The sequence below is a fragment of the Polypterus senegalus genome, chromosome 1, assembly GCF_016835505.1.
Source record: "Polypterus senegalus isolate Bchr_013 chromosome 1, ASM1683550v1, whole genome shotgun sequence".
In the NCBI taxonomy this organism is placed as follows: domain Eukaryota; kingdom Metazoa; phylum Chordata; class Cladistia; order Polypteriformes; family Polypteridae; genus Polypterus; species Polypterus senegalus.
This window is the reverse complement of record NC_053154.1, coordinates 230,411,089-230,429,770: the sequence shown is the minus strand read 5'-3', so window position 1 is coordinate 230,429,770 and position 18,682 is coordinate 230,411,089. Positions and strand designations below refer to the sequence as shown.

The following is an 18,682-nucleotide window of genomic DNA, read 5'->3' as shown; positions in this document are numbered from 1 at the left end:
TTGAATGTGTTTATCAAGAACCTGCTGTACATGAGTGAGTGTTATAATATATATCTCTCTGAGGTGGAATCCATCTTTTTGAAAAAACCAGAAATGCACAATTTTTTTTTTTCTTTCCCTATAACCCTTTAAACCGGATAGCAATTTCTGCTAATTATAAAACAGCACAATTTCGGCACTTGGGATGTATGCTGTACACACCAGCCATACTGGCTTTCATTGTGAGCACAAAACAATTTAATATAAGACAGATCCGCCAAGATAAATCAATTATACAGAGAATAAAATAAGAGAACTAAACAAAAATAATAATGCAAAAAGATGTCATTGATTAACCATAAGATGTTTTACTGATGCAATTTTTCTTATTTATATAAAATCACGTAACACATTTAAGTTTCGTCTGTCTTACCAGCTTGTAAAGGTTGTTATCAAATAATGGCTATTTTTTTTTAATTGATTGATTAGATTTAACTTCAGATCATCTAATCCATCTATTTAGTTTTTTACAAATGGCAGAGTTTACCCTCCCTCTTAACATATTGTAAGTTAAGAAATGCCTGGCAGACAAATAAATTATGCTCCATACTCCCATAGTCTCAATTATACTATTTTTTTGTATACGTGTTTTATATATTTCTTAGCGTGTTTCTTTTTGGTAAAAGCAAAGAATGCTGTGCCCGCTCATAAATTACACATTCCTAGTGGATATAACCTGTTTGGCCAGTAATCTTTTCAATGTTCATTTATATATACTATTAGGACACTGAACTGAATAATTTGTTCTTTTCTCAAATTTAGCCAAAATTAGTTTGCTTGTTTCTTTCTATATAGTTCCACAAGGGAAGAGTTTATTGGAACTTAGCTACAGGCAATCATTTACAGAGATGGACAGCTAGGAAATTTAGTGAACAAGATAACAAGTAATGGCTTGCTTTAAGATGACAATTTTTATCACTTTCAAAAAATACATTTTAAAATTGTCTTTGCTCATACTATTTAATACACTGCCAATGTTTTATCAAGGCCCAAGAATGAGAAACCCATCTCTAGGTCTTTAAAATATAGTATATTAAAAAAGACCATTGTAGGCAGAAATACAATTATGCAAACAGAAGATGTCAGGATTTCCCATTTACAGCTTCTGATGAGATTATCTACAATAAGAAGAGTGTAATGTCAATGAATATGTTTAACACATGGATCTAAGCAGAAGGCATACCAGAATGTTAAAAAGAAAAGAAAAAAAGAGATAATAAAGGGCTTGAAATCAGCATTTGATGCTAACAAATAATAGACTGCATGATGGCGTCATATGTTTTCCTTAAATCTGCAGGAGCTGTTTCCTAATTTAAAAAATTTCCTCATGGAACATTAGAATAAATGCTTGACTCCAACAATGATGATGTGAAATGCAGCTTTTACCTGCCATAATGCACAATAATGAGAAGGTGTAATGAATCTTGCAGTGCAGTTTCAATCTTGCAGCCAGTGACACTTTTGATTATACAAAGTAGCCATAAACAACTCATATGCCAAGTTCCAGGAATGTTAATTGTCACTATATAGATTTTAACAAGCAAGGCTATTAAAAACTAGATGGAACTCAGTAATTTAATTGTGGGTTTCAAGATGAAGCTTTTAGTTCTATATACAGTATGCATTAATAATCTTTTATACTTTCTTGTTCCAATATGGGTATTATTACCTCTTGTTGAATCTTAAGCTCAGATATAGTAATTTATAAAATTAATATTTAATCCTTCCATTTATTCAATATTCCAGTAGGTGAAATAGAAAGTACACCTTCTAAGATTTGTTTTAACACATGTAGACATATTTGACCTTCATAACTTTTAAGAAAGAAATGTTGCTGCTTATAATAAGCATAGGAAGAACTAAAGAATGCAATCCAAACATTTGGTTGGAGAGATTAAACACAAAGTGTAAGCTGACCAGAAAAAAACACATTTTTCAGTAATAACACTGAAAGAAAACTGCACCCGTATGGACAATTCTAGAAGGACATGGAGTAGACAGATAGTAAAAAATGTCATTCACTGTCTCAATCAGAACCTTATAAATGCCATGAAGTATCAGAGTGGTATGTCAGCTTCAGAAAGCATTGCTATGATTGAGTCTAACATGAAATCCACCTTATAGAAGCTAATGCTGATCATGGGACAGCAAAATTCACATCAGTAAATATATGTAGGTATGAAGTAAAAAAAAAAAAAAAAGTTTCACAAGTAAAAACTGACTGATGCTATAATGAAGCATAAAGATTGCAAAGCATATGTTAAAAGATAAGATTCACAAAGCCTCAATGCCAAAATTTTACAAGAGGGGTTTACGTTATGCTCCGGTGGGTTGGTGCCCTGCCCAGGATTGGTTCCTGCCTTGCGCCCTGTGTTGGCTGGGAATGGCTCCAGCAGACTCCCGTGACCCTGTGCTCGGATTCAACGGGTTGGAAAATGGATGGATGGATGGTTTATGTTATGGCTTTTAGACAGCACTGAGGCTTCTGTGGCTTGTCTCAGACCCTCAAATCTAATACACAACTACAACAGGCAGCTCAGGGTTCAAATAAGCTTTTTACTGTTCTTTTTTCTTCTTTACCACAATCTGAATTAATTACAACCTGATATCTCTTTTTCTTATTTCCCTTCCTTTGCCTGCACTCCAAGTGAGCTTTGTCTTACTCCATTACCAACTCTGACTTTCTGGTTTGAGGAAGTGAGGCTTCTGTTAAAGTGGGACCTAATATAATTCCAGTATGTCACCAGTGTACCTATGAAGCACTTCTGAGTTGGGCAGACAAGAACATAAAAAATGGATGGATAGGTAGATAAATTTATAGATTTAATTTTGTCATGGACACATTTCTTTATTGTAGAATATTTACTGATTTCTTAGTAATTTTAGCTGGGGCAGAAAACAGAAGGGAGACAGCACTCAATGTAAGTAACTTCAGCTTGATACAAAATAACAAGTAACAAAATACATTTATAAATTAATAAGAGTAAAAAAAAAAAGCAAATCCTGCTAAGATGCTCTTAAGAGGGAGAGTTGACTTAAATTATGTGCAATGTAATAAAAGAGAAAATTGAATAAATGGGGTATTGTTTTAGTGTTAGAACCCCAACCTGAAAAATTATGTGAAAAAGAAATTAAGTGCCTTTCAAATTACCACTTGTACAGTAGGTCTGTGCATCTTTACACTTGTGGGATTCTAAAACATTAATTATGCTTCTTCTGGATTTAGATTATAAACAATAGCAGTTTGTATCTCAAATTCAAATGCAATTATGCTGTTTAACATACTTATTATTTTCAAATAAAATGGGATGACATTTTAAATAAGCTAAACTCACAGGCTTTTTTAAGCATTCATTGTGTATGACAAAACTCATTTGATTAATAGCAGTAAAAGATTTTTAATGGAGGCTGTGATGATAACGATTTTACACATCTCCAGACTGTAATTTATCACGAATAAATATATATATACTGTATATAAAGTGCACAAATACATAAGATCAACATTTTAACTACCACAAATATGTTGTTTACTCCCCCTTATTTTGTGCTTGTTTCCATTTTCCTATAAGTAAGAGTATTTCCTTTATGCAAATGTCAAAATTGTAATTGGGAAAATGAAAAGTTGACATTTTTTTGTTACTACTTTGCAACTACTAAGAAACTGAACATGAGATATTTCAGCTTCAGCTAAGCTCTAAACAGACTGTTTGCTAACAAATAATGTTGCCGGCTATCACTGCCAAAATATAACAAGAAGGATGAACAGTGGATTTCGAAGCTGCCCTCAAGAGAGGGTCCTCCCTGAGGCAGATTTGTGTTAGCTCTGCATGTCTGAGTGGAGGGCTTGTCAGTGCTTCCAGTTTATTCTCCCAGATATATCACATAGCAAAATAAGAAGTGTTCACAAACCCATCTGATCCTGGCCTTGAAGGAATGCTTTCTGATGTCAAAGATGTAATTGATGCAACAGAGAGTGGCCTCTGTGATGATGGCAGAGTAAAAGACCTCACCATAGATCGAGGTCTGCTTCCTCTTTTTTCTTCAAGTGTAGATGGCTAAGACATAAAACAAATTCAATCTATGTTATTGTTACATAAGTCAACAATTTTTCTTTCAATTTCAAACTCATCACTGCTGCATGCATATTTTTACAGATGTGATTAAATAACAGTGGAAAAATCAAAAGGAACGTCTGCCCTGAAGCCATCTTTCTTCAAGTTTTACTGTAGTATAATGCATAATTGTATATTACCATAATAATGTGACATATTAGGTACTGCTGAAGCACTTACAATGCAAAAAATAGACAAAAATGTTTAATGGGAGTTGCTTTGCTTGTATTTAGCAAAAAAAAAAAAAAATGCCAAATATGTAAGCAAAATTTACTTGATAAGATTTCTTAAAGTAAGCTAAATAATTGTAAATGCAAATTTTTGGATAAGTCAATAATTCTTACAATAAGGAAAACAAGACTTAATGTCATGATTTAAATACTTTTTACTTGGCCTAGACTTAATTTTTTACAGTGTATACCGACAGAATAATGGGCCTAAACTAGAGGAACTATGTCGTCAGTAACACTGTACACTTTTGTTCAGTAGCAAGCAGAACTCCATTAGTTCTTTCTTAAGAGAATGTTAAGAGCATCTCTGTTTAAACACCACCAGTACTACAAAACAGCAAAATTGTCTGAATGGTCTTACACTGTCATGAATGTCAGCAAAAGCCATTCATTAAATTAAAAAATGTTTTTTTTCTGTGCCAGAAGCATTGCTCTTGAGATAGAGATATGCTTTCTTGTGGATTCAAAAAGTATTCAAACCCCTTCACTTTTTCCAAAGTTTTCTATGCTATAATCATTTTAAATTAATTTTTCTCCACTTCAAGCAACACTCAATACACCAGGATGATAAAATAAAAACAAGATTGCAGACATTTTTGCAAATTTCTTAAAAATAAAAAAACTTAAATTTCACATTGACACAAGTATCTGTACACTTTCCCTCAGTACTTAGTTGAAGTACCTTTGGCAGCGATTGCACCCTGGAGTCTCCTAGGTCAGGGGTCCTCAATCCCAGTCCTGGAGAGCCGCAGTGGCTGCAGGTTTTTGTTCTGACCTGGTTGCTTAATTAGAAAGCAATTCTTGCCAATAAAGCACTAACAAGCTATGAAATTAAATTAACTCTGCTATGTCAGGTCATTCTCATATCCTAGATTTTCTTTCCCTTTCTATCATGCAAATGATTTGAAGGCTAAAATGGACGAGTAATTCTCAGTCCTTCACTTTTTCTCTTCATTTTCTTCCAAGTATTTAATTAAACCCAATAGTGCAGATAAATACACACAGGTGTAAATGTAAATAAGCTAAATGGAGAAATGCTGCTCTCTCTTGTCGTTTGCATGTTTTTGATAATAAGGTGCAATTAAAATAGCTGTTTAAGACAAAATGAAGCAATACGGGCTCAAAATCACTAAAGTGAAGCAGAAGTGTTACTTTAGCAATAAATGCTTTTTATTAAGCAACTGGGTTGGAGCAAAAACCTGCAGCCACTGCGGCTCTCCAGGACCATGATTGAGGACCCCTGTCCTAGGGTATGACATGAGACATTTTCTGCCATTCTTCTTTGAAGAGCCACTCAAGCTATGTCAGGTAGGATGGAGACTGTTGGAGGACAGATATTTTCAGGAGTGTCCAGATATGTGGGACTCTGGCTGGGCACCTCAAAAACATGGTGTTGTCGTTGCTTAGTGCTTTGGGTCATTGTCCTGATGGAAATTGCACCTTCTGCTCAGTAAGAGGTTAAGAACACTCTGGAGTTGATTTTCTCAGTAGTCTGCTTCATTCAGCTTTCCCTTCCATTTAAAAAAACACTCTATAGTGATTTCCATGTTATCACTACCATGCTTCACCACTAGAGAGGTATCGCATAGGTGATATGCAGTGTCTGGGTTCCTCCAGACGTGACATTAAACTTGGTTTCATCAGACAAGTGAATCTTGCTTTTCACAGACTATAAGTGGGCTTACTTGTTTGTTTTACTGTGGAGAGGCTTCAGTCTGGCCACTCTGTCATAAAACCCCAGTCATTACAGTGTGTTCAGTAATGGTTGTTCTTCTGGAAGTTTCTTCCATCACTATACTTTTTCTTACCATGGCTTTTCTTCCACAATTCCTCTGCTTGGCCAGGTGGCCTTAAAAAGACAGATGTGTTTCACTCTTAATCATGCCGAATCTACTAAATTGACCACAGATGGGCTCTAAACAATGCGCAGAAACATCTCAACGATGATTAATAGAATAGGATGAACCCAAGCCATTCAAATGTTGTAACAATGGTCTGAATAACTGTGTCAATGTTTATTTTTAATAAATTTGCTAAGATTTCAAAAATCCTGCTAACACTTTGAGTATTGAGTGTTGCTTGATGTAGGAAAAAAACAAATTTAAACAATTTTAGCATATCCTGCATACTTCGCAAAATAACAAAATGTGAAAAATGTAAAGGGATCTGAGTACTTACTGAATCCACTATATACAGTATACCTCCATTCTTGCCAAATGATAAAATGTTAGGCAATGATTTGAGTTGTACAAATCTTTGAAATACACTATTAAACCTTAACTTTTGTTTTTCCAAAAAAAAAAAAAAAATATGATTTCAGTCTGTGTAAAAGACATTTCCTGCATTAACTTACCAGTGCCCTAAACCCATATTGCTTCTCCACTTTCTCTCTTAGCTGCTTGAAGCAAGCTTCCAGTCTCTCATGAAACGGTCTTAAAGCCTCAGTCACTTTATCACCATGAATGCGAATTCCTTCAGAGAGGAAAGGGATCTGCAAATAACAAAGTAGATTCAGCCAAAACAAAACACAACTTAGATTTAAGAAGTACAGAGATTTTTAAAAGCTATATTAAAACTATGCTTTCTAATAAGTATGGTATATATCTATCTGTTTATTCCTCTCTCATCTAAGGCAGGATGCCAAGACTACATAGAGAGATGTGTTTCAATTCAGTGGTGTTGTTGTGGGGGGGGGAACTAGCTCCTGGGGCTTCAGACCCCTGATCTCAGGCATCCAACCTCTGATCGTTGAGAGTACCCCTCATGGATTTAGGCTTCTAGCCCCTGATCTTCAAGAACCCAGCCCCTCTTCCCCCACCCCCTGTTATGACTGCACAAAAACTCCACAGGGGACATGACCCCCACTTTTCCAACCAAGCCAATTTCAACTTATCCTAATTTGCCTAGGCAGAGAGAATTGAACTTTCACATTCTCTACGCACAGTACAGATGTGGAAATAGACTATTCTTAAATGAATAACCCAAACTGCTAGCTGTTATAAATAAAATAATACAGTCTACTCGGGACATAAGGTTAATAGAAGTTGGATATTTCCATGCATATATTGAAACAGGAAAATACATTGTAGCATTCTGGGTTTTGATATGCACAGATGAAATCAATTAATAGTTCTTTTAGGAGCACACTCTATTTTATTCTTGAACAACATATTTAGAGCCTTTCAACAACTAAGCAAAACTTTACTTCATCTAAACTCATCTCGGTTTAGCTTAGCTTTAAGCTAAAGTTTTATTTATTACACAGGTTATTACTTTCAACTTTGCTGTCACAAACAACCAGGTAGACATATCCTAGTATATTCCATCACCAACAGTCTGAATGATTTCCGCCCAGTGGCACATCTGTCATCATGAAGTACTTTGAGAAGCTGTTGCAGAGTCATATCATCGCTTGCCTGCCAACGGACCTAGGCCCATTTCAACTTACTTACAAAGCGAAGAGATCCACGGAGGACGCTGTGGCCACAGCCCTTCATGCTGCCCTGACCCACCTGGAGCAGCAGGGGAGTTACGCCAGACTGCTCTTTGTAGACTTCAGCTCAGCATTTAACACCATCCTCCCACAATGAATGGTGTCCAAACTGGCAGATCTGGGACTTCTATCACTCACCTGCAGTTGGATACCGGACTTCCTGTCTGGTCACTCCCAGAGGGTCAGGCTGGGTCTCCACACATCCATTGCTCTCAGCCTCAACACTGGGATGCTGCAGGGTTGTGTGCTCAGCCTGCTCCTCTAAACCCTCTACACATATGACTGTCCCCACTCACCATAGCAACAAGATCATAAAGTTTGTGGATGACACGACGGTGGTCGGACTCATCTTGGACAAGGAGGGTAAGGTGAACATACAGGGACAAGGTGGAGCGGCTGTCACAGTGGTGCACAGTCAATAACCTGCTCCTCAACACCACAAAAACGAAAGAGCTTGTTATTGACTTTAGAAAAAACTAAACTGACATCCAGCCACTCATCATTGGCGGGGCCTGTGTGGAGAGGGTGCCAGTGTTCAGGTTTCTGGGCATTGAGCTGGAGGATGGCCTGGAGCGCCAACACCAAGGAACTGCTAAAGAAGGCGCAGCAGAGACTGTATTTTCTGAGAATCCTCAGAAAGAACCATCGCTCCAAAAATCTGCTCTTTGCCTTTTATCACTGTTGCATCGAGAGTGTGCTCACGTATGGACTATGTGTGTGGTACGGCAGCTGCACTTCCTCAGAAAGGAAAGCACTCCACAGAGTCATCAGAACAGCGGAGAGAACAATTGGTTGTACCCTCTCCACTCTGGAACAAATCTACACCTCCTTGCCTCTTCCAGCTTTTGCCATCGGGCAAGAGATACAGAGCAATGAAAACCAGGACAAACCACCTTAAAAACAGCTTTTATCCAAAAGCAACCATGGCCCTGAACTCAGAATAAAACTGCTCCATATCATTCTCTCCCAATGTGCAATATAGACCTTAAGTCAACAAGTGCAATTTGTACTTTTATTACTGTTTGGTTTGTTATTATTTACTCTCTTCTTGTCTTTTTAATTTATGCCTCACACTGAGTCGACTGCATCTTCAATTTCATTGTTCCTTTGTTAAAGTGACAATGACAATAAACACCAATCTATCTATCTATCTATCTATCTTCACTGGTGTCTGTTATATTAACCTTGAAAGCAAAAGTGCAACGCAATGATTGTCAAATTAGTCTGGTTTCTCTTATATCCCAAGATGGGGGTGATGCTTTGTTCTGAAGTCTTCTCTCTTCAGGACCAATAGAGAGATTTTCACTGCCATATGTGGAAGGAGAAGAATGAACACTCTTTGTGTTTCTTTCTTGAGGTCTCCTTAAGATTGGTTGCATCTGGTGCTGTATTGAAGTTACAATAATTGAGAGTTCACAGTGATGCTATTTTGATAGGATAAAATACAACTTCTGAAATTTGGTAATCATTTAAACTTTCTTCACCAAATCAAATGCATTGCTTTTTCACATGGTCTCTCCTGCTTGTACACCTCGGTGTCTTTTAATGGGGATGTCTTCTACTGCTAAGGACTAACAGTTAATTTCCACTTGAAGCAGAAGGGTTGGTTTAGCTGGGCTGAACCCAGAGCAACAGAGGATCTGCTTTAGAGCATATGCTGAATTCAGGCTTAGTAGGATTGATACAGGCTATCAGGCATGATACAAACAGCAGGAAGCTATTGCTGACATTAAGTAAAGGAAGGCATTAATATTTTTGTCATTGGCTTAATGGGTGAACATAAAGCCACTGGTGTAAAGTGTTGTGCAACCTTGACAGACATTTTTCTCACTGACCAAGACAATAAACAATACAAGACAGAAATGTCTTTCAGCTTGTATATATCAGCACAAGTGTTATTTGGCTGTGATCGATAGTGTCTTATTAGATGGAATGATCCAAATACAGCTTATGCCAGACAGGAGTTCCATAGAGGAGTTTTGACTCATGTTAAGTTGAGTTAAGAATTTCAGCTTATGATTATAGTGGAAGAATAACTCAATCACAGTTTATTAAGAAAGTAACAATAAAAGGCAATTAAGAATAATTGGCGTATGGGATAACACAAACCCTCAGTAAACTGTTTATGTTGAATTCACGAACATTAGCAAAAACAAATTACTGCAAATTACCAGATATAATCAATCATAAAAAACTCAACTAGACTTAGGAAAAAAAGGCTCTTACATTAACATCAGTAATTGGCTACTAATTAAAAAATTGTCTCGAATGAAAACCTGCAACCAATGTAGTTCTTTAGGGTCTGAGAGTACCACATTTGAGTTTTAGGTTGTAAAGAGCTCCCTGCGCTCTCATAGAAAATTTTCTTGCAAACGGAGTAATGAAAACTGAGTAATTTACAATGTCAAGTCACACAACACACCAGCTTCTCACTGTTTTCTTTAAAAAAATCCCATGATATTTCTGTTTTCAAAATTAAAAACTTATTTTTGGCTGGCTTAGTGTAGATACATTGGGGGTAATGGGTTGGGGTAGAGGCTCTCCCACCATGTGGTGATGGTGGGAGGAAACCCCTACAGTAGCCAGTTTAAAATGCATTGTTCATAAAAGCTGTGTTTCACGGTTTCCATTTATTGGAAAGATAATTTCAATAAATACACTATAAAACATCAATAAGCAATCTGTGCATTATAAAACAAACAATAATGTACAAGGATTTCCTTGATAGCAATTATTTCATAAAAGATTGTTTAAATTTAACAACACAAACTGATCTCAAAATTTAGAATAAGCATCAAAGTAAATATCAGTGTTGATTTTAAGAATTATACAGTAACTGAACAGTGTACAGTATATATTTTTATATTCTGAACAGTTCAGTAGGACAAAAAGCCCTGATGTGCTTTAAGAAAATACTACTTTACCAAGCAATGCTGCATAAAGAAACACCAGTCCCACATGTTCGAGAAATTATTTAATTAATGATTTGTAAAATACAACACTTTAAAATTTGAAAAGCAGATAGTTTTTATTTTAATTTAAGGAATGATTCAATATATGTATAGTTGTGTAAATTGTTTAATATTAACAATTCTATTTAATGATGAATCAATATTGTCCATTTACACAAGGAGACGGTAACATTCCATTTCGAGTACAATTATATTACTAATGTGTCTTTGATGTTGCTTTCCAAAATGTAAGTGTGCACTTACATCTCAAAGGAGACCAATAAAACATAAGATTTAAAGCAATTATACAGATGTCTAAGAAGTATCCTGAAGAACCCTTTCTTCAAAGCTTCAAGAGTCACATAATGATCAGTATACCTGTTCATTCATAATTAAAACCTCCCAGTAATGTCAATGATTACTTTGACTGCTTTGAAGATTGCTCAGAGCAGCCATTTGTGCTTTACTCTGAGAGCTCATTTTAGCCCCAGTCAATAAGTGCATTTTTAATTCGAGCTATACTATTAGAAATTAATAAAATGTTCTTTTCAACCATCTAGTTCACTACAAAGAGCATTGTAAAATTTGTAGATAAAGATCAGATAGTTAAATCAGGAATCCTAATTACTATAGCATATAAGACTCATACTTTTTAGGGGGCTTGAAAATGTTTTATATTAGAAGTCACTTGGCTTGTTTATTCATGAATATGTACCGTAAACAGTACCAATGTCGCAAATAAAATTTAACATGGAGGACGTTTTCCTTATTTCTTCCACTTTTTTTGGAGAACAAACTGATCTTTCACAGGGGCCGGTCATCGTAAGCTCATTTAAGACAAAAACAAATCTTCGACCCTTGGTTCAACTTTGAAGTAACACGTGATTACTTGATCTATCAATTTCAGTTTAAAGCAGAGACTGGCATGAATTGACTGACAGTGATTTATCACCAGCGTTAGTAGAAAGCACCTGATTTGTACAGCTAAGTGGCAACTTTTGTCATAGTCAACCAAGCTTATCCATTATTGTATTTTGCATGGCAAATTAAATTGGCTGCCACTTGCACTTAGGATGCAGTGTTACCTAACAGCCGCTTCATAAGCATTGCTATAAATTATGCTTACATTATCTGCATGTGTCATTTCCTTAAGCTTTTAATATGTTGAAAACAGGTTCTTATCTCATTTAGTATACAGGATTAAGCAGTAAGCTTATTTTCTGTTAAGGTATTTATTGCATTTGGTAGGTATCAATTTGTACTTAAAAAAATAAACACTTAAATAATAACCACAGTGTGTAGAAAGCAGAACAGAATTTTGGAAATGTTAGCAACAATTTACTAAACAATACTTTGCAAAAAAGCACAGATATATATGCTCTTATTTTTTCATGAACACTGTTATTGTATTGAAATCTGTAGGTTATTTTAGCTTACTGAGCACAATGGATAAATAGTTTGGGACTGTATATGGGGTATATATTATTTAACAATATACTGTAAAATTTTCAAACGAGAAAGAGGATCATACGTGAAACATCAGCTTAGCATTGTTTTTAGTATGATTCTGTAGCCTTATTTATAAAGAAATATACACCTTATTTAAGCTTACAAGAAGCTACAAATACAACTAATAACACAAGACAAATGAAATTTACTGTTGCGAGGGACAGCCCGTTCCTTACCTGGCCTGGATGCCCTTGGAACCGAAGGACTGGGGGAGAGCATATGCATGGGGCACTACCTTCCCCGGAGTGCTAGATGGCAGCGAGACCAGGCTCGGATCCCCGCATAGGCCCCCACAAGGCGTGCCAGGTATTACAGTACAAGGGAACTTCGAGAGCCCCAATATCTGTGGGGGTCCAACATTACCCAGAACTGCTTCAGAGCTGCAGCATCTTATCACCAGAAGCACTCCTGGGGGATCAGATAAAAGGAGCTGCCTGCATCTCACATTGAGAGGTCCGAGTCAGGAGGAGGTGGACGAAGCTTGTGAGGAGGAGTGGAGGAGGCAGTGAGTGACTGAGAGAGAGAAGACAAAGAGTGACTTATTGTGCTTTATTGTACTTGTGGCTGTGATTGTGATGGAAAACACTTAAAGGGAAGAGTTTGCCACAAATAAAGATTCTTTGTGCTTTGAGCCTGCTTGTGTTGGATGTTTGAGGAGCTGGAGTGCCCCCTACTGTCCACACTGTATAGAATAATTGTAGTTGGTTCAAATGAAAAGTCCAATGTGTGTTTTTTCTTGTGGCCCATTATACTTACTATATGGTGAGGCAACAAACGAAACTCCTCTGTCATATAATAAAAATGTATTACTCTCATACTAATACTATAAAGATAGCAGTGAATTAAATTTTGTTCTAACAGTAAACTTTTAGTTTTAGCTGGGAAAAAAAAAAATCACAAAACATTTGTACTTCAAGCAATAGCGACATATATAATTATATTGCATTAAGTAACTAAGACACAAGAAATGAAGAATCTAGATTTCACATTTTGTGAAACTAGAGTGGCTAATTAATAAAAAATGAAGGCATATCAATAGTGCTTGCTGGATGCTTTCTATCATTTTGGTGCACACAAGATGTGGAAGTAAAGTTATCTTTTAAAACACCAGTATTAAGGAATGCTTTTACTTACAGCAGTGGTAAATTAGAATATTGAAGCTTACATAACTACACATATTTATTACTGACTGTGTTATCTGGCTTGGCTTGGACAATGGGGCCACCATTATACTGCCATCGGTTAACCAGGTATATTAGATTTACTATGTAACTAAGTGCTTTTCTGTACACAATATTCATAGTTTTGTTTTCTTCTCTTTTTACCAGGAGCTAATATTATTGGCAATCAGTGTGCCGTAGTGGTTAAGACATTCAAACTAGGACTCAAACAATAAGGTTGTGGGATGAAATCCTGCTACTGACTCTGTGACCATAAGAAAGTAACTTCACCATTACTGTACCCCAATTGGAAAAACAAAAGAAACATAACCAATGTATCTCAAATGTTTTAAGTTGATTGGGATAAAGGTGTGAGTCAAGTAATATGTAGGAGATATTATTATTATTAGGTCACTGGAGTGGCTTACTCTTGAATATGCTACACACAATTGTCCATTAGTAAAACATTACTGCCATAGATCAAATCCTGCTTTTTCCTTGTAATTTGGCTTTTGCTGATGGTTATTGCAAAACACAATTCTACAGCTTTGTTCCCTTTCGAATGTTCAAATAGTTGTTATCACTCCGCTCACACCCTTTCCTGTCCAGCTGGAAGAGTTCGGCAGCCCTTATTGTGACTGTCACCTTTCAGTAATGCACCCTTGGCTTCTGAAAATCCAGGAGTCAACACTATTCCCCTCACCAAACGTTTGGGTGTCAATTATGAGTTGGTGCTTTGCAGCACTAAATGATACTTCACGGGGTCCCACCGCACACCTATGAACCTCCTACTCGTTATTCATATAAGAATGTTTCATAGTGCTCAATACTTCACACCAGGTTGTCAACGGAACAAATAACAAATATGACAGTCAGAATGCTTCTAAGAGTACCAGTAGTCAAGAGGAAAAACAGTACTTCCTGAACTTTGATGAAATTTCTATTTCAAGATGTGATTACATCTCTTTTTTCTTGTCCAGGACACCACACTGTCATCCATTGGTTGGTGGTGCTATTCAAGTGGAACATCAGCTGTGTACTTCATTTGCCTAAAGCATGCTCTCGGCGGAGAGCATACAAGTTAGCATAACATTAATAAGTATTGACAACAAAAATGTCGTCAGATTTTCTTTTTTCTATAATGTCACCAAATTTCAATCAAATCTGTCAAAGCATTTTTGAGATTTTGGAATATTTAGCTTTTCTATTTTGGGTGGGGTTGCTTTACCACTAAATACTAATATATTGATTATATCCTTTCTTAGCAGATACCTAGTGTCCTGGGTTTACCATCCTGCCAAATTTCAGTTGAATTGCTTTTAAACTAAATACGAAATAGTGTATTTGTTAATGAGTGAGTGAGTCAACTTTTTTTTATACAATAATAATAAAATAGATATAGATAGATTATGGGAACTGAAAATAAAATTACAGAAAACAATCTCAACCGTAAAATAACCCCATAAGTGCACAATTATTGGAACAGGGAATAAGGAAAAGGAAATTAAGCTTTCCGCTTTTTTAAGGTGTGGGAAAAAACGTGTGTGTGTGGCATATGCCCTCCTGGAACCCAGACACAAAAGCTGACTCGTGGGACCTGGAACAGTACCTCTCTTGGGTTATAGGAGCAGGAGTTGGGGGGTGAGCCAGAAAGCTACTAATTAGATATAGTTGGGCTCACATCCCACCCATTCGCTTGATTCTGGAACTAAACCCCTGGAAAGAGGATGAACTCTTCTTTACTCTGGACTGAGTGTGAAGGGGCAGGGATGAGGATCGGAACCTCCAAATCTGAGACCATGGACCTCAGTAGGAAAAAGGTGGACTGTCCTCTCCAAGTAGGAGCTGAGTTACTTTCTAAAGTGGAGGAGTTTAAGTACCCGAGGGTCTTCTTCACAAGCGAGGGGAAAAGGAATGGTGAGATCAACAGACAAATAGGGGTGGTGAGCACAGTGATGTGGCCTCTATTTCGGTCTGTAGTGGTGAAGGAGCTGACCCAGAAAGTGAAGCTATTGATTTACCAGTTGATCTACATCACCACCCTCAACTATGGTCACTAGCTTTGGTTAATGACCAAAGGAATAAGATTGCAGGTGCAAGTGGTTGAAATTAGCTTTTTCCACAGGATGACTGGGCTTTCCCTTAGAAAGGCCCTCCACATCGAGGGGAGCCAATTGATGTGATTCGGGCATCTGATACAGACCAGATGGGAAGAGATCCCTAACCGTAGGGCTAGCTGGGCAGATTATATCTCGCAGATGGCCTGGGAACGGCTTGGGGTCCTGCAATATGAGTTTGCAAATGTGGCTGGGGAAAAGGAGATATGGGCTTCTTTGCTAAGACTGTTGCTGCCTTGACTCGGCTTCGGATAAGCAGTGGAAAATTAATTAATGAATGAAAGAAGAAACAGACTTTATAATTTAGAAATAATTGTAAAAAATAAAATGCTTTTGCTGTAATATTTTGGTTTACTGGGAATAACAAAACGCTCCAAATACAAATAAAGAAGTTCATGAAATGTGTTAACACCCAATTAACGAACTAATGAGAGTGATAACTAGATATTTATCCATTTGTAATAATACTAACAATAGTTTTCCCTTTTAGATTTTTTCATATTCTTATAACTGTTTAAAACAAGCCAATTAATGTTTCAATACTACCTAATTAGAATCCACACTACTTGTATAATGACATACATGTATAGTGACTTGCATCTGACAAATCACAATCAACGTTCATCCGGCAACATGAAGCAAATGTTGCTCAGTCTTTAACCTAGTGTATAAGTAATTTTCCCCTTCTCTTTGGTGTCACTGCTGAAAAGATATGCTAAGGTTGATGGTACTAAGTTCAAAAGATAACTGTATGACTCAGCGTGTGTTGCAACACATGTCTTTGCCAGATGAGCCACTAGGGACTTGCTTATTCAATGGACTTTCACAAAATAAGGCAGTCGGGAATTTAGATGTCAAGGTAATTAATCACATTCACATATGCCTCTTGTCAGTTATGCATTTGTTGTTAAACTGGAGATGTATGCTTAAAGTGCGGGGGTTGGGCTCAAACTATGATGGCAACAGAATGATTTATAGAATCTCTTTGCCCTTCAGAAAGCTTCTTTTTATAAAGTGACACCTGACTACTTAATTTTGCACATCATTATTTCAGAATCCTTAGGAACTTTTAAGATTTATAAGTTTTGCAGCTCTAAATTAGAAGGTATCAAAGTCCAAGGATATTATGGATGTAGACCAACAGAGATTTTGCTGAAGGTCTTAAGTCCCATCCAAACAGTGGGCTATTTTTTCTACTTTAGTTAATGATGTACAAAACAACAAAATAGCACAATACATTAAAAATGGACATAAAACACCTTGAAGCACTACTTAATGTTTACTCAATTACAGGATTCACAGGTAATTTGCCAAATCATAATGTTAAGAATCAATGTCCTGCATATATAATGAGTATGAATCAGGTAAAAAGTACATATTTGTTTTTAATATTTCATAAGTTACATGTCTTTGAACAACTGCAAAATTGAAACTTAAGTCTGGGGAGGACAAAATATGTAATTTTGTAATTATTCATTGATAAGAAGCTGGGTCATTTGCTAAATATTATATTGTACAGGGTGAGCCAAAAAGAAGTACCACATTTCAAATGTTGATTGTACAAAAATGATACACGATAAAATAAATTTCATTACAATACAAGAAAGGGTGTACAAAATTGATTTTCTTCACTGGGTTTTAAAAATGATGTCTACAAGGTGGTGGCCATCATTAGCAATACTCTCTTTGAGCTGAGATGCTTGCATGACTTGTTTGGCCATGTTAAAGGAAACAGTGTTGATTTTGTGGCAAACAGCGTACATGAGGGCTTCAAGGTTTACAGGTTGGTGTGTGTATACCTTTGACTTGAGATAGCCCCACAAGAAGAAATTGCATGTAGTGAGATCAGGCGAACGTGAAGGCCACCCAACATCGCTGCACAGGGAGATCAGCTTCCCCGGAAACATCTCCCGTAAAACTTGCATGGATCTCCGCACTATATGAGCAGTTGCTCCATCCTGTTGAAACCAGGCATCCACCACATCCACTTTTTCCAGTTGGGGCAGCAGAAAGTTCTCTGGCATTTAAATGTAACGTTCTAAGGTGACGGTAAGTTTGCCCCCCCCCTCAAAAAGTAAGTGCCTACAATGCCAAATTCTGCAACAGCACAACAAACTGAAACACGCTCAATGTGCAGGGATCTCTGATGAAGTTCATGAGGGCTGGTTTCAGCACAGTAGTGAAAGTTTTACTTATTTGCGCAACCATTTAATTGGAAATGTGCCTCATTGCAGCACATGACGATGGTATCTTGGTTTGCAGAATGTTTGCTCACAACTCTCTATGGGTCTCCCAGTCTCTCTCAATGAGTTCTTGCACTAACATCATTTTGTATGGATGGAAATTAATCGTACAGTCTGAGGACAGCCTAGAGATTTTCTATTTAGTGATGTACTGGTCTATCTAAAGTTAGTCATCCACTGAAGAACTGTTACCGATTTGGGACGTTAGCGTTAGGAGGAATGCTGAAGTGTGTTTGGAAGGCACGTTGCATAGTGATGATGGATTTGTTGTTTTTGAAGAATGCTTTGACAAGAAAAGCATGGTGCGCAGCAGACCAGGGCATGTTGCTGACTGAAAAGTACAAAGGATTGCCTATCAAAAGATCCCCACCCCAGCTCACTCGGCTGCATCTACCTCGCACAATGACCTTGAGAAATATGGTACTTTATTTTGGCTCACCCTATATAAAGGACAATCATGTTTTTAAGCTTTGAAAGATGCATCTTTTCAAAAGCAAAACAATCGTGTACCACCAGGTTTAAACTACATCTTCAAAATAATAGCACAAATCAAGTTGGCTTCCTTCAGTCCTGGGTAATGCAAAAAGATTACACAAAGAAAAAGCCGTTCACTTTTCAACAGGTTTACGCCAAAAAGAGACATCTAATGGGAAGCCAGTCTATACTAAATAAAGTATAAACTTTCAAGATATAAAAGTTACGATCAAAAAACTGACTTAAAGTGACTATTTGACTAAAAGGTTGTAGACACCTGACCATTACACCTACTATATACAAATTTAGTGGACATCGCATTCCAAAACCCTGGGCATTAATACGGAACAG

General features: G+C 36.8%; 1 protein-coding gene across 1 annotated transcript in view; it reads right to left on the bottom strand.

Moving 5' to 3' along the window:
* Window positions 1-18,682, bottom strand: part of dock1 (dedicator of cytokinesis 1) — a 710,521-nt gene that overhangs the window by 12,451 nt on the left and 679,388 nt on the right. Inside the window, exons 48-49 of the mRNA XM_039774569.1 lie at window positions 6,738-6,875; window positions 3,952-4,097 (exon numbers count right to left, since the gene is read on the bottom strand). Of these exons, the coding sequence (XP_039630503.1) occupies window positions 3,952-4,097; window positions 6,738-6,875 (284 nt within the window). The remainder of the gene's footprint in view (window positions 1-3,951; window positions 4,098-6,737; window positions 6,876-18,682) is intronic.